The following is a 27722-nucleotide window of genomic DNA, read 5'->3' as shown; positions in this document are numbered from 1 at the left end:
AAAAGTAACACAAAGTTATGCATACTTCGATTTTATAATTGCCATATAATTTGCCCTATAATTACAAAGAGGTTCCACCACCTTTCTAACTTCCATAAAAGGAGCCCCAAAAATTCACTATACAATGATTTAAATTGCATTTGCACATATAATCTCATAAAATCAGCTTTTCCATGAAGGAGAGGGGCAATGGACATATTATTAATGGTAAAATTCCTTTGAACCTTGTACCACTAAGATAGACAGATAACAAAATAACACTTCCAAATAGTTAGAACTAGCATGCTACTGGACTTTCATTTACGTCCATACATCACAACTACATTCAAGAACAACCTGGGTAGACTATGTAACATAGTTATATTTTGAAAGTTGCATCATTTGAGCATTCTGCACAAGAACCACAAGTATTCAATAAAACATATCCAAATTACCAAGTTCCTATACTTACAAATTGCTAAGACTACCTCAAATGATCATGTTCAAATTCAAAGAACTCACGTCAGCATAACCAAAAAAAAAAAAGATTTTATAGTCCACAACAAAGAACTCACCCAGTGTTCCTTTTATAAGTTGCTAAAATTTTCCTTTTTTTATTTGATAGGTGCTAAAATTGTCGTTCTTTAAGCCAACAAAATCAACTCCAATTAATATTACAGTAGCAACAACGCCACAGATGTCCAGTTCATTCACAGAAGTAGTGCCCAAACAAATGAAAATTCTATCAGTTTTCCTGTAATTAAATATTTAAGCATTGCCAACACTGTAGCACTTGCCCAAGACCCAATTCAACCAAAAATGATATTACCATGACAAACTAGGCTCTAGATGATGATTATTATTATTATTATTATTTGATAAGTAGTAAAGATGTATTTCCAAAAAGCTGTTAAATGCAAAGTAGCGCAAAGCATATCAAAAAGTACAAAAAAGAGAGAAAAACAAAAACATAAAAGAAGCACTAATTACAAAGAAAGAGAGAGCTGAGGAACAAAGGGAGAGAATCACTAGATGTGAGTCCCCAAGCCCTAGACCAATCAAAAAGGAAATCAAAAAAGAGAGCAACCAGCTAGTCATTAGATCTATCCAAGTCCTCAAAAGTCCATCGATTGCGTTCCCTCCAAATACACCACATCAAACACAACAGAACTAAATTTCAAATGTGAGTCGAATGCTTCCCTAATTAATTCCACCAACCAAATAGAAAATCTATCACTAAACATAAGGGAACCCACAAAATCCCAAAAGTTTTAAAGACAGCTCCACAGCCAATAAAAGCCTTTCCACAGTGTAACAACAGATGATCCATTGTCTCCCCGCAACACCACATAATGCACCAGTCAACGAAATCAAAGCCCACAACCAGCAAGTTATCTCCTGTGAGGATCCTATCCCATGCGGCTGTCCAAACAAAGAAAGAGACACGCCAGAGTGCCTTAACCTTCCAAATACCTTTCCATGGAAAAACAACTGAAGAAGAACCACGTAACTAATGAAAAAATGAACGGATTAAAATCCCCGTTCTTTGTCAACTTTCATCTCATACGATCATCATCAGTCATTGAAGGTAAATTGGATGCCAAGAATTGAAAGAAATCATCCGCCACCCAATCATTATGAAACGAACATCCCAAATTTTCCCATCCCCTGCTCCTTGGCACATCAAAGATGAGTTTACAGAAGCCGCTCTGTTTGCAACAAAGTTGTACAAGACCGGAAAAGCCAAATGGAGAGGAAGATTCCCACACCACTAGTCTATCCAAAATTTCACTCGATTCCCCACCCCAACCTTAAACTGGATGTTTTTGCTAAAAACTTCCTAACCCATTCGGATACTTCTCCACAAACCACACCCATGAACACCCCTTCCCAGCTTGGAGGTCCCCCCCCCCCCCCCGCCCACCCAATTCTTCCCCAAATTTCAAAGCTACCACCCTCCTCCAAAGCTGAGTCTCCTTAACCTTGAAATGCCAAAGCCACTTTCTTAGTAGGGCTATTGAAAGTGGTCAGTTTCCTAATTCCTAAACCACCATTGGCAATAAGCATACACATCTTATCCCATCCCAACATATGTGTCTTCGAATCACCCCACAAAAAATCCCTTTGCATCTCAATTTTGTTAGCCACGTGTAGGAATGGCAAAAAGAGATAAAAAATAAAAAATAAGGAGGGAGGCTAGATTATATACTTTTAGGCAATGTCAGTCTACCACCTTTTGACAAATACAATTTCTTCCACCCAGCTAACTTCCATTCAATTTTTTCCAATATAGGGTTCTAATTAGAAAGGGACTTATGAGACGCCCCAACGGCATACCAAGATAAGTCATTGGCAAGACCCAACCCTACAGCCCAAGATCTCTGCCAAAGCATGCACATTATTCACCTCCCCTATAGGAATGATTTCACTCTTAGATACATTGACCTTCAAACCAGTCACAGCCTGAAAACAAAGAAGCAATTACCGAACGTGTAGGATTTGCTCCACATCTGCATCACAAAAAAGAATAGTATCACCTGCAAAAAACAAGTGCGAAACACGTTCCCCCCCCCCCCTACCATTTGCCCTAAAGCCGCTAAGTAATCTTGCCCCCTCCATTCTCTTCACCATCATACTAAACACCTCCATCATAACTAAAAATAACATGTGAGACAATGAATCCCCTTGTCTCAAACCTCTACAACTACCAAAGAAGTTAGCTAGAGACCCATTGACCAACACAGAAAACTGAACGGTAGAAATACACGTACGAATCCATCTACACTATTTCTCCCCAAAGCCCATTTTCTTCAACAACTTCAAAATTGCCTCCCAATTCACATTGTCATAAGCTTTCTCAATATCTAACTTACAAATCACCCTCGAAATCTTACTCTTCACCCAACTATCAACACACTAATTAGCAATGAGAATTGAATCAAGGATTTGTCTACCTCCCACAAAACTATTCTGCAATTCAGATATCAACTGATCTAACACCACTTTCAATTGATTTGCCAAAAATTTGGCTAAGATCTTATAAATACTTCCCACCAAGCTGATAGGTCTGAAATCACGAATGTAAGAAGCATCATTCTTCTTAGGAATTAAAGCTATAAAGGTAGCATTAAGAGATTTCTCAAACTTACAGTGCTGATTAAACTCTTCAAAAACTGCTAGGACATCTCTTTCCACAACTCTCAAGCAATGATAGAAAAAGGCCATAGAGAAGCCATCTGAACCTGAAGCTTTATCCCCTTCCATTTCTCCGACAACTGATAATATCTCATCCTTCTCAAACCTCCTATCCAGCCAACCCCTCTCCATCTCCCCAATTTGATCAAAATCCAAACCTTCCACAAAAAGCCTCCACTCTTTTAACTCCTGATACAGAGTTTTATAAAATTGAACAACTTAAGCAGCCACTTCTACTCCCTCCTCATAAATCACCCCATCCACTTCTAAAAAACTCAAATGGTTATACCTTCTATGAGAATTAGCCATCTTGTGGAAGAATTTAGTAATATTATCACCCTCCTTGATACACAACATCCTCAATTTCTGTCTCCATGAGATCTCCTCTAGAGAAAGAAGATACTCTACTTGCAACCTCACTCCATTTCTCTCATTTAGCTCCGTCTTAGTGAGTCCAAGAACCCCTTCTTTAGCATCTACTAATTCTAAAGCCCCCAATAATTCTTTCTTCTAACAACCGACATTGCCAAATTCTTGGGGACTCCACTGAATAATTTCTTCTTTCAAAGCCTATGGTAGCATATTTCTCATGTCATTGTTTTGTTTCTCAATCAAAACCTCTTTAAATAAGCCACCTACTTTTTAGGAAGACAAATATCCTAATATAATAATAATAATATAATAAGGAAGAAGGAAAGATCAAGTAAAACAAAGTTTAATAAATGTCAATCCTCAAAATTGAATTGATACCTTTTTGTCTTATTTGCTTGGCGGGGCAAGTTTTAGATTCTATAGTTTAGTGTATGTGTACTGTGCTACTCTATTTCTGCAATCTGGTATATTATATATTATATATGCTATGATCTTTCTTATTCACGTGACTCTAGAACCTCTGTTACTGTGTTGGATATGTATTGTCTAGTCTACAAAAGTGATTATCAGTTGTTGATTTGTTTGTAGTGCAAATTCATGTTATCTTTTTGAACTTTGATTGTATTTCTTTGGTACCTATGTAGCATACTTTTACTATCAAAATTTTTCGTATTTTTTGACATTGCACAGAGATTAGATGGCTTATTATATTGTATATGATTTTTACTTTAAAGTGATACTTCTTTCAATGCCGTGTAAAAACTAAAAAGGTATCAATTCAATTTTGAGGATTGGCATTTATTAAACTTTGTTTTACTTGATCTTTCCTTCTTCCTTATTATATTATTATATTAGGATATTTGTCTTCTTAAAAAGTAGGTGGCTTATTTAAAGAGGTTTTGATTGAGAAACAAAACAATGACATGAGAAATATGCATAAAACTTTTTAGCATACACATAACTAGGTGTACCCAAGAAAGAATGGTGATTCCACTATGAATCAACTCTATCAACAAACTCATCTGTCTTCAACCACATGTTCTCAAACCAAAAGGGACTTTTCCCCCTCGCCATACCCCCTGCCTCCAAAAGAATTGGGAAATGATCTGAAACAGGTAGCAGTAGAATCTGCTGGATCACGTTCAGAAAGTGTTGCTCCCAATCATGTAACACTAGATCTCTATCAATCCTGGACATAATGGCAAGTCAATACCACTAGAACAAGTAAAACTCCCTCCCTCCAACGGCAAATCTATCAAGTTTAGATTCTCAATAAACTCAAAAGACTTTTCCATAGCTAGAGTAAGATAAGAACCACCGCTCCATTCACTTGGAAAATGAACAACGTTAAAATCCCCAACGCAGCACCAAGGAACATTCCATTACTACTGAATACCAACCAACTCATCCCACATATAACCCCTAAACATGCCCAAATAAACCATCCTCCAAACGTTTCCCTTGAACCGACACCGAGAACAAACCCACCAGAACCTCCAACTTTTCTAAAACCCTCCTATCCCACATAATCAAGACTCCACCAGCCGTATGATCAACATCTAGAGCCACCCAATCCACATACGGATAGCTCCACAGACTGCAAACCAGTTGTCTATCCATGCCAACGAGCTTTGTTTCTTGAAGGCATACAACATCAAACTTCCACTCACGACATAACAAGATTCTCACTACCAGCCGTTTCTAGGAGTCATTCAATCCTCTAACATTCCATGAAATCATTTTCAGCTTCATAAAGTCTTTTACTACCCCACTGCTATTTCTACTACACTCTATCTCCCATCATAATTAACCGAGGAAATTAAATTCCTCAACTCTCGTTTCCCTTTTATTATTATTATTGATAAGTAACTAGGCTCTAGATTTTTATTACCTCTTCACCCAAACAACGAATTTTCATAATCCTCAATAAATCCAATACCAAATCAAGAAAATTAGCATCACCGACCCCCCCCCAAGGCCCCTCTCCCACACCACAAAACCACCATTAATAAAAAATTATAAATAAGAGTCTAAAGCATCCCTCTAAATTTCTAACTTGACATTAACTTCACGTCATCCACTAAAACTGTAACATATGTAGACACTAAGGGACTTCATCTTGAATCGATCTAATGCACTAATCCATCGCTAGTACAAAGAGATATGAACTTAATGTTGCTCCTTTGTGCAATCCTATAGTGATAGGATACTCACTTGTGATGCATCTAATTGTTCTCGCACTAGTTACAACTTCTTTTCATAGGTAGATAGTGGGGAAGGGAGAGGTGGGGTTTGATTGAACCACAAACTTGGAGCCCCGCAAAAGATGCCATTCCCGCTAAGCTATCACTTAAAACCCTAATTCTCACACTAATTACAACTCTGCCATACAATCCTTAATCAACTTAATATATTTTAGAGAAACTCATTTCTTTTCTATAACACACCACATAACCTCCCTAGGTACCCAATCATACGCTTTCTCTAGGACAAGAAAAACCATATGGAGTTGTGAAGATCATTACAAACTTCTCTATATTTTTTATGGGTAAACTTAGGTACAATACTTTGGTCGCGTTTTATTAATTTCCCCAATTAAATTTCAACCTAGGAAGCACAAACACTTTATTTGGAGTGTTGTACTCAAGTTGGACCCTTGATACCTCTAGGAACTTCTGCATGCGTGACTCAGCCGTGTCCTTTTTTAAAATTAGGAAAAAAAAATACGGAACATGGCCAAGACATGAGAACAAGAGGAATCGAATACCCTTTCACAAAACAAATGGAGCATTCATGCTCTGAATAGTAATAATGCATTTGAAAATTAATAAATATCTTTATTACTGGTTTATATTATAATGTCTACACCTCCTTTAGAGTCATGGATTTGCTTTATTGTCCACTATTACTCTTAATTTATATATATATATAACATTATATTAAAGATAAATGCTTAATAATATATAGAAAATATAAATAAAAATACCTTTAACAATTATTTAATAGACTTGTCCTGCCTGCCAAACCCATGTCCTATTTTTTCAAAAATTGCAGTGTCGAAACTTAATATACCACGCCTAAAATGTACCTAATCCTTTTACTTTTTTTTTCATTAGACATCTAAAAAATACCTTCCATGTTAAATTTCCTTCACATGATCAACCAAAATCAACATTAAAGGAACAAAAAAGAAAAAATTCCCCGTAACACCAATTAGACACGCTAACCACTTAACCAAATTCATGCAGGATAAACACTACTGCAACAAAAAACTCAAAATTTTGGATAATCCCAATTAACACAATACCAAAAATCATGAAGATTTAACTTATCAAAATTAAGCCTCAAAATTTCAATAACCCAAATGAAACCTAACATTAAAATCAAGCATAGCCAAATCCAACCAACAACAACAACAATTAAAAATAAAAACATAAAATTCTAATAATCCACAAAAACCAAAATCCAAAAAGTGATTAGAACCAACATTACCGCAACAAAAATCTGAGAGCCCAAATGAAATCCAATGATCAAAATCAACAAACCCGAAATTCTAAAATCCGACATTTCCACAGCAAAAACCTCAAAATTCCAATATACCCAAATGAAATCTAACAAAATCATGAAACAGCCAATAAAAAAAGCTCAATATTCTAAAGCGAAAAAAAAAAATCCAATAGACCCAAATGGAAACCAACTAACAAAATTACGTAACAGCCACCTGGTAGCGGTGCGAAACAAAGTCGTCCGAATCGTCAGAATCGTTGTCGATGAACTCGTAGTCTGCCACGTCAGCATCGTCGTCGCTGTCGAAAGCAAAAGCGTTGGTGGTCTCACCATCTTCATCGTCGTCTTCGTCGCCGCTATAAAAGTCGTCGTCCTCGACCGAAACGACACCGTCTTCATTGTCGTTGTTAGTGGTGGTGGTGGTTTCGTTTTGGTGAGTGTCGCGGGCGTCGTGCATGTCGAAATCGTCCTCCGATTCCATTTTTTTTTTGGTTCAGAAGAAAGTGAAAGGATTTGGGGAATTTGGGGAAGCCCTAGAAATTTGGGGTGCTTTTTCTTTTTGGAGAAGAGAGGGATAGAAATGTAAATATGAAGAAGAAAGTACGGATGAAAATGAAATGGAGAGAGAGGTGTAGAGGGATTGGGAGGTGAGGAGTGAGGTGAGATGAGGTGGTGGAAACGTGCAATTGGGATTTTGAGGGAAATGAATATTAATTAGCAGCCTTTATGTCTGTGTGGAGAGAGAAATGACAATTAGAGATTTTTGAAATTTTTGCTTTTTTTTCACTAATGTTAAAGTGCAACCATTCGAGTCTTGAAGGTTACACCATAAAATTTCAGAATATATATTTTACAATAAAATCTTTTTTTTTTTGTTTTTTGAGAAAGACATTGAAATCATATTTTGTGTTGCATACGTAGTCTTCTTATCTATGTTTTTTTATTGAGTACTATATAATTAATATGTCACATGTGTTTAGTTCCGTCAATAAATTGATGTCATGTCATTTTTGTAGCTTAAGTCCAAAAATGACATGTTTCTCAAATAAATAAATAAAAGTCCAAAATGACATGATATCATTTTATTGAATTAATTAAATACATGTAATTTTTCTCAAAAAAAAAATTAAATACATGTGAAAAACTTATATTACACTCAATACAAAATATGGACCAATGGGTTGTTGATTTAAACATAATATAATTTCAAGAATCCAAATTTTGACACTTCAAGATGTAAAATTTATAGAAGCCTAAACTTTATGGGTAAAATTTACACTTTAGCCTTTTGTTAATTAGTTTGTTAGTGATTATTTTGTGTTTGAGGGGAAAGGGAGAGGAAGTGGAAGCATGGTTATACTCGAAAAACTATTTTAAGGGATATATTTATGTAGTGTTTCTTTATATTTGATAGACTTTACATATTTATGAGATCCATGGAAGAAGATAATTCATGCATAAGATGTATACTCATTCTCAAGTAGGTGTTATATGAGCAAACCAAAATCTTCTATCCCATGTATTTTTATTTTATGTTTTACCTGTAGACACTTCATTTCACACCCATAAATTAACCTTAGAAGATGACAATATGACTACTCTATGTACCCCAAAAATCATGGTTGCATTTTAGTCACCAACTCATTCATCACATATCATTAAAATGATCTTTAGTTTCTAATGATCACAATGATATGTTCGGTTTCCAAATTGGACGGTCGGAATGAAAAATATCATAAGATCAAGTTTTAACAATTTACATGCATTCATTTAAATGGAACCTATTACACAAAATTAATTGAAATTAATTTTGATTGGTTGTTAATTGAAATTAATTAAATGAATTTTTGTGATTGGTGGAATATTTTATTAAAATGTGATTTTTTGCATAGGAATAAAAGAAAAAAAAGCTGATAATATTAAATTTGGACTAATAATTAGATTTTTAGGACAATTATCTTATAAATAATTATTTTAAAAGCTTAATTATCATGTTGGAATGAGTTTTACCATGAAAATAATTCTAGAACATGTCCAAATACAATTTCCAACTCAGAATAACGCTGAAAAGAGTCCAAAACATGTAAAAAAAAAAAAAAAATTTTGGGAAATCTATGAGAAGTGCAACAGTGCCGATTGGCACAGATTCCAGAATATGCCCCAGGTTTTTTTTTCCACTTTAAATTCTTGATTATGTGTGTTTTGTAAAGGTTATTTTGTGTTATCATGTTGTTGATGATGTGAGTTGATTTTTCTCAGGTCTGGATTTATGAATATCTTATGGTTGGTCCACAAGTTCTAGAAGATGTTGGTGATATGTATCGATGGTTTCTTCGTTGGCTGCCTAAGTATCGTTTATCAACGCCTCCCAAGCATTCCTTGCAGGCTTGGCACATGGCGATCGATACCTTAACTGCCGATGATGTGAGTTTTTTTTAGGAGTTTTGTGTTTGGTTGAGGGTTTAGTGTTCTTTCCCCTTTTTGTGCTGCATGGTTTGGCTTCTTTTCAATCTGGGTTCTTTGTGATTTTCAAATGTCTTTAAATCCTTGGCTTGGATGTGAGGAGCATGCAAAGTGTGCATAGGCTCAGGAGCTAAATTGTCGTCAAGTGTTGTTCGAGTATGGCTATGGGAGATATTGGTATCTCGGCAATCGGGTATTGGCTCAAGTTCAACATGTGTACCCTCTTGAGACAATTCCTGCTCATCCTTGTCCCTCCATCCATTTGGCAGATCTTTTGGCTAATGAAGAAATTGCTCATGCTTGAGTTGGCCATGTTGTTTCAGGGACACTAAGAGACTATCTTGAATTTGCCAAACTCAACTGCATGGTTGTCTAGCATTCCTGTAACATCGGTAGCTTTCTTTCTTTCCAAAGTCAATTTCCACAGTGTCTTGCATCTCCATCTTTTATCTTCTCTATTCTAACTTTTGTGAAAATATCTACATGTTGCACTTTTAGGCTTCATCCTCTTAAGAGGAGGAGAGTCTTCCTTCTAGCCATGTTGATGGATCTTCTAGTTCTTTCATGGAGATGTATCCTTATATTCCCACATGGCAATACGAAGTAATGAACCATGATAGGTCATACAGCTTTATGAATCTAGATCGACTAGAGTATACCCCAAATGTCCCTTAGAATGACCCAGTTTATTCCTGAATCCTTTAGTCTTCTGTCCTCATTTTTGCTCATTAAGTTATTTCTGAACTTGTGCGTTTGTGCTTCAGGTCAGTGCTGATCTTGTGGAAGAAAGTATGCCAATGATTGGAGGTTTGCACCTAGGGCACGCACTCAATCTTCTCAATATGTGCTCAATGAAATGAACTAGGTAAAAGATGATGCTTCCTTAATGTTTTTGCTTGAACTATATAATAATAGATTTAGCACCTGTCTTTGTTGATTTTTCAGAACAGTTGAATAGCAATGGCTGATGCCAACACTAGATCCTTGGAGGAGAGAATCAGAAATCTCGAACTTCAAAACCAGCAACAAGAATCTCAGTTTTATGCAAGTGAAGAAGGAGACACTGAGGGTGGCTCCTCTAGGGGTGGGTCTTCTAGGGGTGGGTCTAGGAGATCTTCCCCCAGGCAAACCTAAAGTTCAAATGATGCTTAACTTGTATTTTAATTTTCCTGCAAAGACAAAAAAAGTATTCCATAGACAATTTGTATTCCGCTCTTAGCTCTTTATCTTTGGATTGCTTTTAGTCTTGCTGAAATTTAGATGAAAAAGTTTGGAATTCACTTGATGAAGTTATGTAGTAAACAATTTGAACTTATCTGACCACTTCTGATGTGATTTATGTTAGGATTAGTGCCCTTAAATCCTATTGTATGATACTATGATATTATGTATGACTTAATGTTGTGATTAATAACATTGTTTTGTTTTATCTAAAATAATTGTAACATGAATATTGAGATATTATCATATAATCCATGAGATGTATAGTATGTGATTTATGTGAAAAGTCACAAAAGATATAAATCACAAGTTCTTTGTAAATTCAGAATTTTAGTTCGTAGTCAGTGATGAAATTGGACATTTCACCTGTGAAAACTATAACATATCAACTAAGATAATTTGTCTTAATCGTGAAAATTGAGATTTCTAGTTGATATGTTAATATGTTTTAAGAGTTAAAACATATTGAACTAGACCGGTGTGAGATTTATTGTTCTCCTAACGACTGTCAAATGAATAATAAACTCACGACTTATATTTACATGAACTCTTAATCCTGAGAGGATAATGGACTTAATCATGAAGTGTAGGTTGCTTTGATATATTAAGAATGAGATCTATAATTACGGTCAAAACCTCAGTATGTTAAGCAACCACATTTAGTGTTGATGGAACATATATTCTCAAGATGGAATTCATATTCTCTTAACGGAGATACAAAATATTCCCTTGAGATAAGTTTAATGGGTTTGTTATTCAGAGAGTTAGGCCTAACCACTTTAGTAAGGAGTTACTAAAGTATATATTTATGAAATTGAATTTCATAAATATATGATGAATAACTTAAAGGATTAAACCGGGTACTCAAGGATAAAATGTAGTAATTTACAAAGTGGTAGTCTACATTCATGACTTTGTATTACTAAGAATATTTTATGAAAATGTTGCATGTACAATAAAGTCTTGGGATATAATTTATAAATAAGGCCTAGAGTGCAATTATATTTATATAGTGGTATTAAATATAATTACTGATAACTTTGGACTTGTCAAGAGTTGACAGAAAAGCCCAAAATCCATTGGAGCTAGTGTCTTATTGGTCCCTTTTGGTCCCACTGCAAGTCACATACTTAAGCCCAATTGGAAAAGCCTAAAAGGCCAGCCCAATTAGATAATCAATTAGACACAAAGGGAGAAACATAGTTTTTTTGTAGATAATTGTAAGAATACTATTGTGAAGTGGTGTATATGAGTGTTAGACACTTTGACATTCGCCCTTTATAAACTGATTGAGAGACCACATATCTTGGGCGTTAATGGAATTGGAGTGAAGATTGAAAGTGTTCTTAAGTACTTCTGATCTTCAGTTTTGAAATTCACCGCTCGAAAATACACTCTCTTGTTCTCAAATTCTAAAACTAATGTAGTATATGCTAACTTTTATGAATGAAGTAGATCCGCTATTTTTCCACTGCGTATGTTTTGTATGCAATACAAACATGTATTATTCCATCAATTTGTACTTACCTGAATAAGGCACAGCCAAATGCCCCTAGTCTGAAAAACTTATGCATGATGACCTTTTATTTTTTGAAAAATGGGCTTTTTTTTTAACAGGCATGATTGATTTTACTTGTTCTAGAGAAAGGGGATAAGGCATAACCCAATGCCCCTAGTTTCGAAAATAGATGCATGACTTGGAAAATCTTGATTTGGTTAATTTTCTTTTCTCTTTTTTTTTACACAAATGATGTAGGTGATATTTTTTTTAAAAAAAACAAATGAACAAGACATGTCTAAATGCCTCTGTTTGACAAATCACACAAATTTTTGAGAAACTTTATTGCACAATCATTTCTTTTTTGGGAGTGAAAAATAGAACCACGAAGTGCCCAAAAACACAAAACGTCATGGTTGGGCTAGGTGCCAATCAGCACTCTTAGAGTGCCGATTAGCACTTTAGGGTGCCGATAAACACACCTAATTTTCCCCAATTCCTCACATTTTTCCAATGCGTTTTCTGTGTTTTTGAGTTTTTTGAAAAATATTTTCTTCGTTTGGAACTATGAAACACTTTCTTAGTCAGCTGCAAACTCTTGAAACCATATTTAAACCTAGTTAGGGACTGAGGGAGCTTATTTTAGCATTAAAACTACAAACAAAGCTCTACATCAAAGTTATCAAGAAACAACAATCACATGCAAGAGTTATCCATGACTAACAATCAAAATTTTCCTCACTCATCAATACATGATATCAATAGATTGGTTCGTAGCTTTGATTTTGGCACCAAGACCAATTTCACAGCCTACAAGCTAAAAGGAATCAAGGCTTTGAGGAATGTCAATATCAAGTGGGATTTTCTCCATGCCGTGATGAAGTTCTGGGATACTGAAGATCATGTATTCCGGTTTAAAACTATTGAATTTTGGCCCACAATTGAAAATTTTTCAGCTATTCTAGGTTATGATCCTGGCAAAAAATTCGTAGTAGTTTCTTATGACCCCAAACATATGGAAATATTGTCTAATGCTCTAAGGCTTCCTACTTCAATTACTAGTAACATGATTGAAGGCCACATGGTGAATCTTCATGCGGTTGTTTCAAGACTTATTAACAAACGTACTTATGGAGTGTCTAACAACATGCAGAAAAATTTTGGCTTAGCTTTTTGCTCCATGGGAGAATTTTCACTTTACTCCGAAAGGCCTAGCTTTATGGATGCTCGAACCATAGGTATTGTGAGTCAAGTTAAGGATGGTGATAATCTTGCTTCTTTAATCTTAGCAGAAGATCTTTTAGGACTGGCTTCTATATTTCTTGGTAAAGGGTCATAACAATTTCTTGGGAGTCCTTTAACTTTGCAAATATGGTTGATGGAAAGACAAGACTTGATTGCTACACCTACTGTTGCTTATTATGGTCCTAACAATTTTCTTAATAGGACTGTCTTCGAAACCGAGAGCCAAATAGAAAGAAACTGGGTGAAATTTCTAAACAAGAAATCCAGTATCTCAATTCGATGGAATTGTTATTGGTGGAACTGTCCACCTCCTTTGTTGTAGTCCCCGAGATCAAATCACATCTTCATAGTTGGATTAAGGAGGGCAACTTTCTATAAGGCTAATAGACTTTAAAGATAATTCTAATATGAGCAGGGAATGCCTGGTGGAAGAGGAAGAAAACATTTCACTCATGTGGACTAAAATCCTACTTGTGTGAGGAACGTGCTGTTGGGCTTGGACATGGCTAACCAAGTGGATCAATCTTTTGTTAAGGTTCACTTTCACAGGATGACAATAGAATATTCCAGCTGGCTGGTGAACAAAATTGTGGATAAAGAGGCTGACATGACTTCTATGAGAAAACAATTTCTTAAAAATAACCAAGAGAAACACGAGGCTAACAATTATGAGTTCAAAAGGAGAGACAAAGATGACAAAGTACCTACCACATTTTAGGACATATGTGATTCATGTTAGGAACATATGTCATCATGTATTGGCTAATCTTTTGACAAAACGCATTTTACTTGTAATTGGGTTGATCTAGGATATGTTTAATGCTTCAAGGAACAAGGTTTCAAGTTCAAATGTTAAAGCCATGCAAAGTCTGTCCAAGAATCAAATAATGAAGTGCTGGTTTTTAAAGCTCGACAGCTAGTATCTATCGAGATTTAAAAAGCTGTCTAAGCCCAAAGTTCAACAGCTGCTTGACAGATAGGGTATCTATCGAGAATTATGAAAATCATATTTTCGGCTCTGATTGCATTTCAATCCATGAGTATGTGTTTAGGCTTTCTTTTCTCATAACCCTAAGCATATATAAGGATTATTTTAAGGGCCGTCACAGAGAGCACAATTGCACAAGTGTGAAGCGAAGTGTTGTTCATGCAAATTGTGACTGGAAACCTAGTTTGCCTTAGTTCATCTTTCTCTTAACGAAGCTATTGTGTTTGTACACTGTAGGGTTTTGTGACCAAGCTACTTCGTGATACTCATCGTGTGATGAACTGAAGAACTTTGTAGCCAACATCCTTCTCAAGTTGGTGATCAAGTCGTGTATTGGGATACGCGCATCTATTGGTTAGTCACGTATTGGGAGCCGTGCAATAAAATGAGAGATTGTCACTACAGAACAAGTACAATTGGATATTGGGGTAAGGGTTCAATTGTAGGTTGGTATAAGGTATTGAGATTACTTTACTTATAACCGCTTGTTGTGATAATAGTGAATTCTCGGGAGTGGTGACCTTAAAATCACCTGGCGAGGTTTTTGCCTTGGAGGTTTTCCTCATTCGAAAACAAATCACCTTGTTAAATTTATTTTTCGCTGCATTTTATGTTAGTTGGTGTTTTGTTTGTACTACCACGTACATTGCATGTTAATTTGATTAATTAATAAATTGGCTAATTAATAAATTAATTCATCATAAGGGGTTAATACATTTTTAGCCTATCACCACAGATGGAACCAACAAACAACCAAAGGAGAAAAGACTAAAGAAAAAATGATTTTCTTTTTTTTTTTTTGCTGTGAACTTGTTTATTTTATAAGTTGATGTAAAACTCTTAGGTTTAGGAATTATTTAGGACTTTCAGGTTTAGGGTTCTGTTTAGGGTTTGATTTGTTTAAGGTTTGCCTTTTTAGGGTTTGGCTTTTGAAGTTTGTGTAATGACATGGTTTAATTGAATGGTTAAATTTTGGAAACAATTTTTTTCTTTGCTTGATGGGTAAATGGTGGGTTTGAGGAAGTTATGACCGGACCAATATATGGTTGCCTACGTACCTCCTTGGCAAAAAGATCAGGACATCACATAGTTCAATTTATTTGCCTTAGCTTTTGCCTAGGCTGCCATTTCGGGTTTTCAACCTACCTTTTTTTCAATGCCCTAATTTTCGCCTAGACCACCCTTTCAGGTTTTTAGCCTAGCAAGCCTTTTTTTTTTTTTGCTTTTTTTTTTAGCGAACCTAGGAAAGAAAATAACATAATTTACAACCATTTCAAATGTGGGTTTTCAGTCTACCGTGGTATTTCTTCAATTGATCCATATTGGTTGGTTTAGTGAAAGGGTTTGCATCTAAGTCCATCAACCTTACTGCTCCCCCAAAGTATATTTGCTTGATAATATATGGACCTGCTTAATTTTGCTTAAATTTTCCGTTTGTTTCTTGAATTAGGGCTTGAATATCTTTCAGCACTAAATCTCCCAATTTCAAATCTCTTGTTATTACCTTCTTGTCAAAAGTTTTCCTAGGTCTCCTTTGGTAACCTTGAATGTGATACAATGCCTTGAGTCTCTTCTCATCCATCATGCATAATTAGTCATACCTACTCTGTAACCAATTTACTTTTGGGATTTCACTCTCTAATACTGTTCTTAATGAACGAACACCTATTACACCAATGAATAAGGAGTGGCTCCTATGGAGGACCGAATTGATATTCTATACCCCCAAAGTGCATAGGGTAACTGTAGATGCCAATCCTTGTAGTTCTTCGTGCTCTTCTTCAAAATTTGCCTTATATTCTTGTTGCAGCCTCAGCTGCTCCATTGGTCTAAGGACGATAGGGTAAGGATTTATGATGCTGAATATTGAACTGTCAAAGTAGCTTCTCTGTTTCTCCCTTGAAATGCAGCTAATTGTTTGGAAGAATTACATACGACACCCCATATCTACAAATGATATTAGTCTAAATAAACTCAGCAACTTTCTTCGAGTTCAAAACTGTGTATGAGGCAGCTTCCACCCAATTGGTGAAGTAATCAATAGTAACAGGTATAAATTCATGGTCATTAGATGATGTTGGGTGGATCATCCCAATAATATCTATTCCCCATATAGAGAACGGTCAGGGTGAAGTCATGGTATGTAATGGCATAGGTGGCATGTGCTTTAGATCTCCATGGACTTGGAACTGATGGCATTTTGGAACATGAGCTGCGCAATCTGCTTCTATAGTAGTCCAGTAATAACCTTGTCTCATTATCTTCGTGACAGCATGTGTGCATTCATATATGACCCATAACTTGACTCATAAACCTCTTCAATTATTTGTTGTGCTTTCTTGGCAATCACGCAAAGGAGATGAATTCTGTCATATAATCTTCTATAAAGCCTTTCACCATAAATAATATAATTAGTGAACAACCTTCTGGTGGTTAATTGGTCATTCTTGTTTGTAGACTTTGGGTATGTCCCATCCTTGAGGTACTGTAAAATGTTTGAATAATATTCACCTTCCCCATTCATTCCCTCGTCTTTTTCTATTGACATACAATAAGCGGGCTCTTCTTTTTATTCCACCACTATTGGTAGAGCTTCATCCTCCTTAGGTCCATCCATCATGGATGCCATTGTTGCTAAAGCATCTGCAATCTGATTCTGCATTCTGCATTCTTGGCACATACTAGTACTGAATCTTACCAAATTTCGAGGCCAACTTCTAAAGACATTCATGATAAGGCATCAACTTTTCTTCGTTGATCTTCCATCTATTATAGATTTGAGAAATTATCAAGGTTGAATCACCATACACTTTCTACTCTTTTACTCCAAGACATAGGGTTGCTTCTAACCCCATAATGCAAGCTTCATATTCAGTGGCATTATTAGTGGCGGGAAAGTTGAACCTACCAAAAAATGGGATATGTGTCCCTTTTGGAGAAATTAGGAGAACTTCAATGCCACTTCCGTTCTGATTAGTTGCTCTATCAAAATACATCTTCCATGATTCTAACTCTATCCCATGATATCCTCATCTAGGAAATCTCCTTGAATTTCTTTGGCTTCTTCAGGTGAATAGTGGGCTAAGTGATCAACAATTGCTCTTCCATTTACAGACTTCTGAGTCACATATTTAATATCAAATTTTGACAAAAGCATAACTCATTTAGCTGTCTTCCTATCTTACACAGGCTTTTCCATCAGATATTTCAAAGGGTTTATTCTTGTAATCAACAAGACCTTGAAAGCAAGCATGTAATCTCTGAGTTTTCGGGTTGCCCATACAAGTGCTACACATGTTTTCTCAAGTGGTAAATACTTCTCTTCATTCCAGCATCTTCTTGCTAATGTAATAAATTGCATTCTCTTTCCTAGAATCTTCTAGATACTAAGCAAGCAAAGACTCATTGCTGTATCCGTAGTTGTGAGATATAACAATAACGGTTTTTCAGGTACCAATGAGACCAGTATTGGTGGATTCATCAAATAATTCTTAATTTTTTCAAAAGCTTCTTGACAGTGCTCATTCCACACCATGGGAACTTCTTTCTTGAGTAGTCAAAAAAGTGGATCACATGTCATGCTAAGATGGGTTATGAATCTGCTAATGCATTGTATCCTTCCTAAAAATCCCCGGATCTCCTTCTCAATCCTTAGAGGCTTCATCTCCACAATTTCCTTGATTTTTTCATGATTTACTTCAATTTCCCTCTGTCTTACCATAAACTCCAACAGTTTTCGATGTTACGCCAAAAGTACACTTCTTTGGATTCAACCGCAACTTATAGAATTAGGTTCTTTCAAAGAACTTCCGTAAAGCTAGTATGTGCCCTTCACAGTCTTTGAACTTCACTATCATGTCATCAACATAAACTTCTACTTTTTTGTGGACCAAATCATGCAATAGAGTAGTGGTTGTACGTTGATAAGTAGCACCAGCATTCTTAAGGCCAAATGGCATGACCCTATAGCAATACGTCCCCAATGAAGTAATGAAGGAGGTTTTCTTCATATCTTCTGGAGTCATCTTTATCTGATTATATCCCGAAAAACCATTCATAAATGAAAATAGGGCATGTCATGCTGTGTTATCAACCAAGATATCGATATAAGGCAAGAGAAAATCATCTTTCAGGCTAGCCTTATTAAGATCTTGGAAGTCTACGCACATTCTCACTTTCCCATCCTTCTTCGACACTTAAACCACATTAGCTAACCATTCTAGGTAGTTGACCACCCTCAAAATTACATGTTGTACTATTTTTCAACTTCTTCTTTGATCTTAAGAGTCCATTCTAGTTTCATTCATCTCAGCTTCTGTTTGACCGGCTTCATGGTTGGACATGTTGGAATGCAGTGTTGCACTATGTCTATATCAATCCCAAACATGTCTTCATATGATCATGCAAACACTTCTTTGAATTCTATCAGTAGTGCAACCAATGCATCAGTAGTGTGACCAATGAATTCTGGCAAAAGTGATTGGCTCAACGGTCTTGACCTTCTCTAGAGAGTCTTCCATGGGGTGGACAGCTCCCTTTCATTCCCAATTCTTCAACTCGGTTGTGGCTTTAATAATGGCGACTGGCTCCCAGCGAGCTCCTTCTTCTCTCAGCATCAATACCATGGGGTCTTCATCCACATAATCTGTGCTTTCACCATTAATCTCCATATCTATGGGCTTGTCAGACACATAAGTATCCAAATGCTCTATGTTATCCATCCACTCACCAAACAGATCTTGCTTTTTTTGTTGCTTGGACAAATGTATTGGGGGAAGTACTCTAACTCATTCCCTCCCATTCTCTCATCTTCGTCTTTAAGATTCTCCAAAGTTAAGTTTTTGAAACTGTGGATCATGAGCTTTCTATCTAGTGTTGTCAATCTAGCATCTATGTCATTTTCTTCCTCACTCTATGGGGCCAGTAAGCCAAGTTATGAATTGTGGAATGACCTTAACTCAAGAATTTCTCTACCATGCTTGTCATATCAAGGGCTTGATCTTGAACTAACATCAGTAATGCAGCTCCAATTTATTCATCATAATCTATACCTTCAGTTTCTACACTGTTAGGGACATATGTTTATGTAATTGGCATATCCTTTGACAAAACGCATTTTACTTGTATTTGAGTAAATCTAAGTAGATTCAAGATCATCATTACAAATGGTTAAATTGAAGACATGAAGATTACTCAAGAACTGCTTAAAAAAAGTGTAATCTGCAGGTTTCGATACATCGTCGATAGAAACTCGATCTGTTGAGATTCATTAAATATCGACACATGTCTCGATCTATCGAGCTTACGAGATTCAAACTATATTCAGCAACGTTTTTACTCTAAAAGGCTAATTGTTTATAGGTTTGTATAATCTTCATAGGACTAGGAAAACCCAAGGTTTAAATATTTGTATAATCCTTATTAAACTAGAAAAGCCCAAGGTTTGTGTAAATCTATTTGGAATAGAAGAGCCCATTAAGCTCCTAATTAAAGTAGGTGGAAAAAGAAAAACCTAACCCTAGGGAGCTTCATAAGGTTTTCTTTTTGAAACCTTAACTTCCACCTACGAAAGAAAGAGTTCTTGCTGTGTTTCTTATACGCCTTTGGGTTTAGTAACCAAGCAAAGTCTCTTGCACCAACATTAAGATCCTATTGGTGTTTCTATGCGAAGCTGCTACAAATCAACTACAACAATCAAAGGGTTGCTGTGATGTTAGTCACGTACTGCGATTTGTGCAAAAGAGTAAGCCGCGTACTGGGATCCGCACATCGATTGGTTAGTCACATACTGGGAGCTATGCATCAAAAGGAGAGATTGTCACTACAGAACAAGTCCAATTATGTATTAGGGTAAGGGTTCAACTTTTTGGAAAATCTGGTTTTGTATCTTATACAAAACACACAGCAGAAGCAACAAACATGGATCTATTTCATTCATGATTGATAACATGCACTATGTAAATTTCAGAATTTAAGAATAAGATAGCATACCTTGGTGTGGTGAAATTCAAAACAAAAATATTAGAAGTACTTGGGAACACTTTTAATCTTCACTTCAATTCCACTTTACGCTCAAGAAGTAGCTTTACTCACACATACACACCATTTCACAATGATGTCTCTCTTTTTCTAATAAAAAATTATGTATGTTTCTCCCTTTATAACTAACTGATTATCTAATTGGGCTAACCTATTGGGCCATTCTAATTGAGTTTTAGTGTATGGCTTGGAGTGAGACCAAAATGGGCCAATAAGACACTAGCTCCAATGGGCCTTGGGCTTTTCTGTCAACTCTTGACAAGTCCAAAATTACTATTAATTATATTTAATACCACTATATAAATATAATTACACTCTAAGCTTTATTAATAAATTATATCCCAAGACTTTATTATACATGCAACCCCTTCTTAAAATATTCGTAGTAATACAAAGTCATGAATGTAAACTGTCACTTTGAAGATTACTACATCTTAATCCTTGAGTACCCGGCTTAATCCTTTAAATTATTCATCATATATTTATGAAATTCAATTTCATAAATATATACTTTAGTATCTCTTTACTAAAGTGGTTAGACCTAATACTCTGAATAACCAAACCCTTTAAACTTATCTCAAAGGAATATTTTATATCTCCGTTGAGAGATTATGAATTCTATTTTGATAATATATGTTCCATCAACACTAAACGTGGTTGCCCAACATATTGAGATTTTTATCGTGACTTTAAATCTCACTCCTGATATAACAAAGTAACCTATACCTCATGATCAGATCCATTATTCTCTCAAGATTAAGAATTCATGCAAATAAAAGTCGTGAGATTTATTATTCATTTAACAGTCGTTAGGAGAATAATAAATCTCGTAGCGGTCTAGTTCAATATGTCTTAACTCTTAAAACATATCAACATATCAACTAGAAGTCTCCACTTCCATGATCAAGACAGATCATCTTAGTTGATACGTTATAGTCTTCGCAGATGAAATACCCAATTTCATCACCGATTACGAACTATAATTCTGAGTTTACAAATAACTTGATATTTATATTTTCTGTGACTTTTCACATAAATCACATACTATGTATCTCATGGACTATATGATAATGTCTAAATATTCATATTACTATTATTTTAGATAATATTAAAACAACTTTATTTATCATAATATTAAGTCATACATAATGTCATATAATAGGATTTAAGGGCACACATCCTAACACAACTGCAGGTTGGTATAAGATACTGGGATTCATTTACTTGTAACTGCTTGTTTTGATAATAATAGATTCTCGGGAGTGGTGACCTTAAATTCACCTGGTGGGGTTTTGCCTCGGTATTGGCTGAAATGAATGAATCTGTAAATCAACAACTATTGAATAAAACTAGGGATGATGTAGCTGTATTGGATATACCACAAGATACTACTCATGAGATGTCTAGTACATAGGTGCCTCATCGTAGTGAGAGAATTGTTCGGCCTCCTATAAGGTTTATAGGTTTAGGAGAAACTTATGAAACTATCTCAGAAGAAGCTAAATCGGATCCCTACACTTATAAAGAGGCAATAAATGATATAGATGCACATCATTGGCTCAATGCTATGAAATCTAAATTAGATTCCATGTATTCCAATCAAGTTTGGGATCTTGTAGAGGCGCCTAACAGCATTAAACCTGTTGGTTGCAAATGAGTTTACAAGCGGAAGAGATGGATAGATGGAAGGTTGAAACCTTTAAAGTAAGGCTAGTGACGAAAGGGTATACACAAAAAGAAAGTATTGATTATAAAGAAACTTTTTCACCAGTAGCAATGCTTAAATCCATCAAAATTCTCTTATCCCTTGCTGCTCATTATGATTATGAGATTTGGCAAATGGATGTTAAGACTGCATTTCTTAATGGCAATCTTGAAGAAGAAATCTATATGATGCAACCGAAAGGTTTCATAGCAAAGAATCAAGAACATATGGTATACAAGTTGAAAAGGTCCATTTATGGACTTAAGCAAGCATCTAGGTCATGAAACATTAGATTTGATCAAGTAATTAAATCATTTGGTTTTGAACAAAATCTTGATGAACCATGTGTGTACAAAAGACATCGAGATAAAGTAGTAATATTCCTGGTGCTTTATGTTGATGATATTTTACTCATTGGAAATGATGTGGGAGTAATGCCATCAGTAAAGGTTTGGTTGTCTAGCCAATTTTTTTGGAGAGTTATTAAAAGTCTTGAGCTTTTTTACTCAATTTCATAGAATTCTAATTCTTCTATGTCCTTTAGTAGAATACTAGGACACGTGCCTTTTCATCGTTACGGCCAAAGACTCGTGCTTTGTTGGTGAGAAAGGAGCTTAAGACTTAATTGTCGTTTCAGTTGTCCTCTGCTTTAATTTTTTCTATCTAAAATATGACTCTCTTTGCTTGATTTCTTATAAGCTTTTGGAATCATGCTTTCATAGATGCATCTTTCTTTCATGCTTTCATCTTGTTTGTCTGTTTTTATTCGGTTGCTTAATTTTTATTTTGTTTTGTTTTAAAAAAAATGAAAAATTATTCAAAAACATTGTGTGTTTGTGTAGATTAGTACTTGTGTACCTTGAATGGCCAATGAAACAAAGTTTTCTAAACTTTGTATCTCTTGTAACTTAGATGAGCATCTCTATGTCCTTTAAGCAAGTGAGTTTTGTGGCTCATGTTTGTGATGAGTAAAATTAAGTAATCTCTTGCACATAACACTTAACACTCATGTCACTCTTTTTTATGGGAAGACTAGAAAATCCTAAAAGAAAGGTATAAATAACCATCTCACCACTGTTGCCTATCAATCATGGAATGACATCGGTATGTTTTGGCATAGCAAAAGTGCAATGTCCAAAGCTTAACATAATTGGATATTTCTTTTCTCTCTTTTATATGCTCATGCATGATATGCTTAAAAGAAAATATGCAAAGAAAAATTAAAGCAAAAAAAATCAAAATTCTTTAATATATGATTGCAAGCGTGTATTCTAGGAGATGTGGGAGTGATAGGATGTACTTTAAAGACGATAGTCCCCATAAGTCAGTTATGATCGTGTGTGAGTTAAATTGATTTACTCATATCTCAAATCGTCATAACATGTAGACACTTATGCAATCTTGCGATATTTTTCACACACAACACGTAATATTCTTTGCTTCTTTTGATACATGTGTAGGTACAATGTGATTTGACCATCACAAGGAATACATGTGCTAATGTATGCCCATTAAACTGTCTTGACTTGTTTCTGAAACATAAAATTGGTTAGACGCGTTTAGTGTGTGTGTGTGTGTTTTGGATCTAAATGCATGACATTTTTTATTGAGAGATTTTTTTTAGAGCTAAAATTGTTGTTTGGATCTTTGGTTGAGTAGCATATTTGATTGCATTCATGTCTGTGTTTTTATCTTCTTTGAAAAATTGTATTTAAGCAATCTCGACAGCTTCTCAATACCTCTCGACAACTAGGTTATTTATCGAGCTCTTCAGCTTCTTTTTATCGCCATTTCGATATTTTCTCGATAGCTCCTCGATCCATCGAGAAAGTTTTTGTTTCCTCGATAGATACTCGATAGCTTCTCGATCCATCAAGCCTTTTTGCTATGGAAACCTATGAACAGATCCTAGATAGCTAGCTCGATAGCTATTTCTGGCTTTTTAATTCTCGACACCTCTCGAACGATTGAGATACCCTTGCATGCATTTTATTTTTCTTTGTTTTGCATTTTTTTCCTTTGTGTCCATAACATCTTGTTTTTCTTTTTCTTGTAGGTCTATGGTTCCTTGTTCTCCTTATTTCCTCTTTATTAGTTTTCTTTCTATTTCTAGTCAAGTCTTTTCGCATTTTATGCCCTTTAACAATTGTGTCAAAAAGGGGAAGAAATTTGAGAATTGAATGTCATTCCTCAGGGGAGTAGACTAGGGGGAGAACTTGATGTTAAAGGGAAGAAAGTTTTTGTTGTAACTAACATAGGGGGAGAGTTAGTTTGATACACTTTGATATTGATATAAATATATATATATATATATATATATATATATATATATATATTGTATTGTGTATTCTATGGTTTTGTAACCACTTACATACATTATTTGTTGTTTCTATATTTGATGATGATGTATGTGTTTCACTCTTTATCTCACATGTGTTGTTTCTTTTCTCTCTTTATACACATGTTTCTTGTTTATTTAACTTGTCATTATTTTCCACATGGTAACTTGATTTGTTTTGTTTAGTGTCTCTGAACCTTGAAAGTTGCTGCAAGAAGAAGGTTGAAAGGGGGAGAACTTTGAAAATTGAATGTCATTCCTCAGGGGGAGTAATAGATTTAGGGGGAGAATTTCATGTTAAAGGGAAGAAAGTTTTTGTTATAACTAACTTAGGGGGGAAAGTTAGTTTGATACACTTTGATATTGATATATATATATATATATATTTATATTGTATTGTGTATTCTATGGTTTTGTAACCACTTACATACATTATGTGTTGTTTCTATATTTGATGATGATGTATGTGTTTCGTTCTTTATCTCACATGTGTTGTTTCTTTTCTCTCTTTATACACATGTTTCTTCTTTATTTAACTTGTCATTATTTTCCACATAGTACTTTGATGTATTTTGTTTAGTTCCTTTCAAGAAAGACAAGTTAAAGCCAAGTAAAGATTCCGAACCTTCTTCTTGCAGCAACTTCTAAGATTCAAATCTTTTAGACTAGACTTATTTATTATGTAATCTGTTAGGATGTGTGCCCTTAAATCCAATTATATGATGCTATGTATGTTATTATGTATGACATTATGTATGACTTAATGTTGTGTTTAATAAAGTTGTTTTGCTATTATCTAAAATAATAGTAACATGAATATTGGGACATTATCATATAGTTCATGAGATGCATAGTATGTGATTTATGTGAAAAGTCACAGAAGATATAAATCACAAGTTCTTTGTAAACTCAGAATTTTAGTTCGTAGTCGGTGATGAAATTAGGCATTTCATCTGCGAAGATTATAACATATCAACTAAGATGATTTGTCTTGATCATGGAAATAGAGATTTCTAGTTGATATGTTGATATGTTTTAAGAGTTAAAACATATTGAACTGGACCGGTGTGAGATTTATTATTCTCCTAACGACTGTCAAATGAATAATAAACTTACGGCTTATATTTACATGAACTCTTAATCCTGAGAGAATAATGGACTTGATCATGAGGTGTAGGTTGCTTTGATATATCAGGAGTGAGATCTAAAGTTACGGTCAAAACCTCAGTATGTTGGACAACCATATTTAATGTTGATGGAACATATATTCTCAATATGGAATTCATAGTCTCTTAACAGAGATACAAAATATTCATTTGAGATAAGTTTAATGAGTTTATTATTCAGAATGTTAGGCCTAACTACTTTAGTAAATAGTTACTAGAGTATATATTTATGAAATTGGATTTCATAAATATATGATGAATAACTTAAAGGATTAAACCGGGTACTCAAGGATAAGATGTAGTAATTTATAAAGTGGCGGTCTACATTCATGACTTTGTGCTACAACGAATATTTTATGAAGGGGTTGCATGTACAATAAAGTCTTGGGATAAATTTATAGATAAGGCCTAGAGTGCAACTATATTTATATAGTGATATTAAATATAGTTAATGGTAATTTTGGACTTGTCAAGAGTTGACAGAAAAGCCCAAGGCCCATTGAAGTTAGTGTTTTATTGGTCCCTTTTGGTCCCACTCTAAGCCACACACTTAAGCCCAATTGGAAAGGCCCAAAAAGCCAGCCCAATTAGATAATCGGTTAGATACAAATAGAGAAACATACAGAATTTTCTGTAAAGAATTTTGCAAGAACATCATTGTGAAGTGGTGTATGTAAGTATTAGATACTTTGACATTCTCCCTTTGCAACTGATTGAGAGACCACACATCTTGGGCGTTAGTGGAATTGGAGTGAAGATTGAAAGTCTTCCCAAGTGTTTTTGATCTTCAGTTTTGAAATTCACCGCTTCAAGTTACACTTTCTTGTTTTCTAATTTTGAAACTTACATAGTGCATGTTAACATTTATGAATGAAGTAGATCCGTTATTTTTCCGCTGCGCATATGCATAATTTCCATCATAATCTTGAGTAGAATGTATTCTAGAATATTCAATGTTCTCTTATGGTTTTGCCACGGATTGCCAAAGGGGGAGATTGTTAGGGACATATGTTTATGTAATTGGCATATCTTTTGACAAAACGCACTTTACTTGTATTTGGGTAAATCTAAGGAGGTTCAAGATCATCATTACAAGTGGTTAAATTGAAGACATAAAGCTCTATTTGTCGAGATTCATTAAATCTCGACACATGTCTCGATCTATCGAGCTTACGAGATTCAGACTATAGCCACGAACGTTTTTACTCTAAAAGGCTAATGATTTATGAGTTTGTATAATCCTCATAAGACTAAGAAAGCCCAACATCTGTGTAAACCTATTTGGAATAGAAGAGCCCATTAAACTCTTATTTAAAGGAGGTGGAAAAAGAAAAACCTAATTCCAGAGAGTTTCATAAGATTTTCTTTTTTAAACCCTAGCCTCTTCCTACAGAAAAAAGAGTTCTTGCTGCTTTTCTTGTATGCCTTTGGGTTCTGTAATCAAGCAAAATCTCTTGCACCAACATTAAAGATCTTATTGGTGTTTCTAGGTGAAGTTGCTGCAAATCAACTATAACAATCAAAGGGTGGCTATGGTGTTAGTCACGTACTGAGATTCATGCAAAGGAGTAAGTCGCGTACTGAGATTCGTGCAAAAGAGTAAGTTGCATACTGGGATCCGTGCATCGATTGGTTAGTCACGTATTGGGAACCGTGTATCAAAGCATCGATTGGTTAGTCACGTATTGGGAACCGTGTATCAAAAGAGAGATTGTCACTACAGAACAAGTCCAATTGTGTACTGGGGTAAGGGTTCAACTGTAGGTTGGTATAAGGTACTGAGATTTCTTTACTTATAACCGCTTGTTTTGATAATAGTAGATTCTCGGGAGTGGTGACCTTAAGTTCTCGGTGGTTTTTCCCATTTGTAAACAAATCACTGTGTCAACTTTATTTTCCACTGCATTTTATTTTAGTTGGTGATTTGTTTGTGCTGCCACGTACATTGCATGTTAATTTGATTTATTAAAAAACTTGGGTAATTAATCAATTAATTCATCACAAGG

General features: G+C 35.1%; 1 protein-coding gene across 1 annotated transcript in view; it reads right to left on the bottom strand.

The window, feature by feature from the left end:
* LOC142607211 (putative E3 ubiquitin-protein ligase ARI8) overlaps positions 1 to 7680 on the bottom strand; it is a 52665-nt gene extending 44985 nt beyond the window's left edge. The window contains exon 1 of the mRNA XM_075778638.1: positions 7268 to 7680. Coding sequence (XP_075634753.1) covers positions 7268 to 7534 — 267 coding nt within the window. The 5' untranslated portion in view covers positions 7535 to 7680. The remainder of the gene's footprint in view (positions 1 to 7267) is intronic.
* Positions 7681 to 27722: the final 20042 nt, after the last annotated feature.

The sequence above is a fragment of the Castanea sativa genome, chromosome 8, assembly GCF_040712315.1.
Source record: "Castanea sativa cultivar Marrone di Chiusa Pesio chromosome 8, ASM4071231v1".
Lineage (NCBI taxonomy): Eukaryota > Viridiplantae > Streptophyta > Magnoliopsida > Fagales > Fagaceae > Castanea > Castanea sativa.
This window is presented reverse-complemented; position numbering and strand designations above follow the sequence as displayed.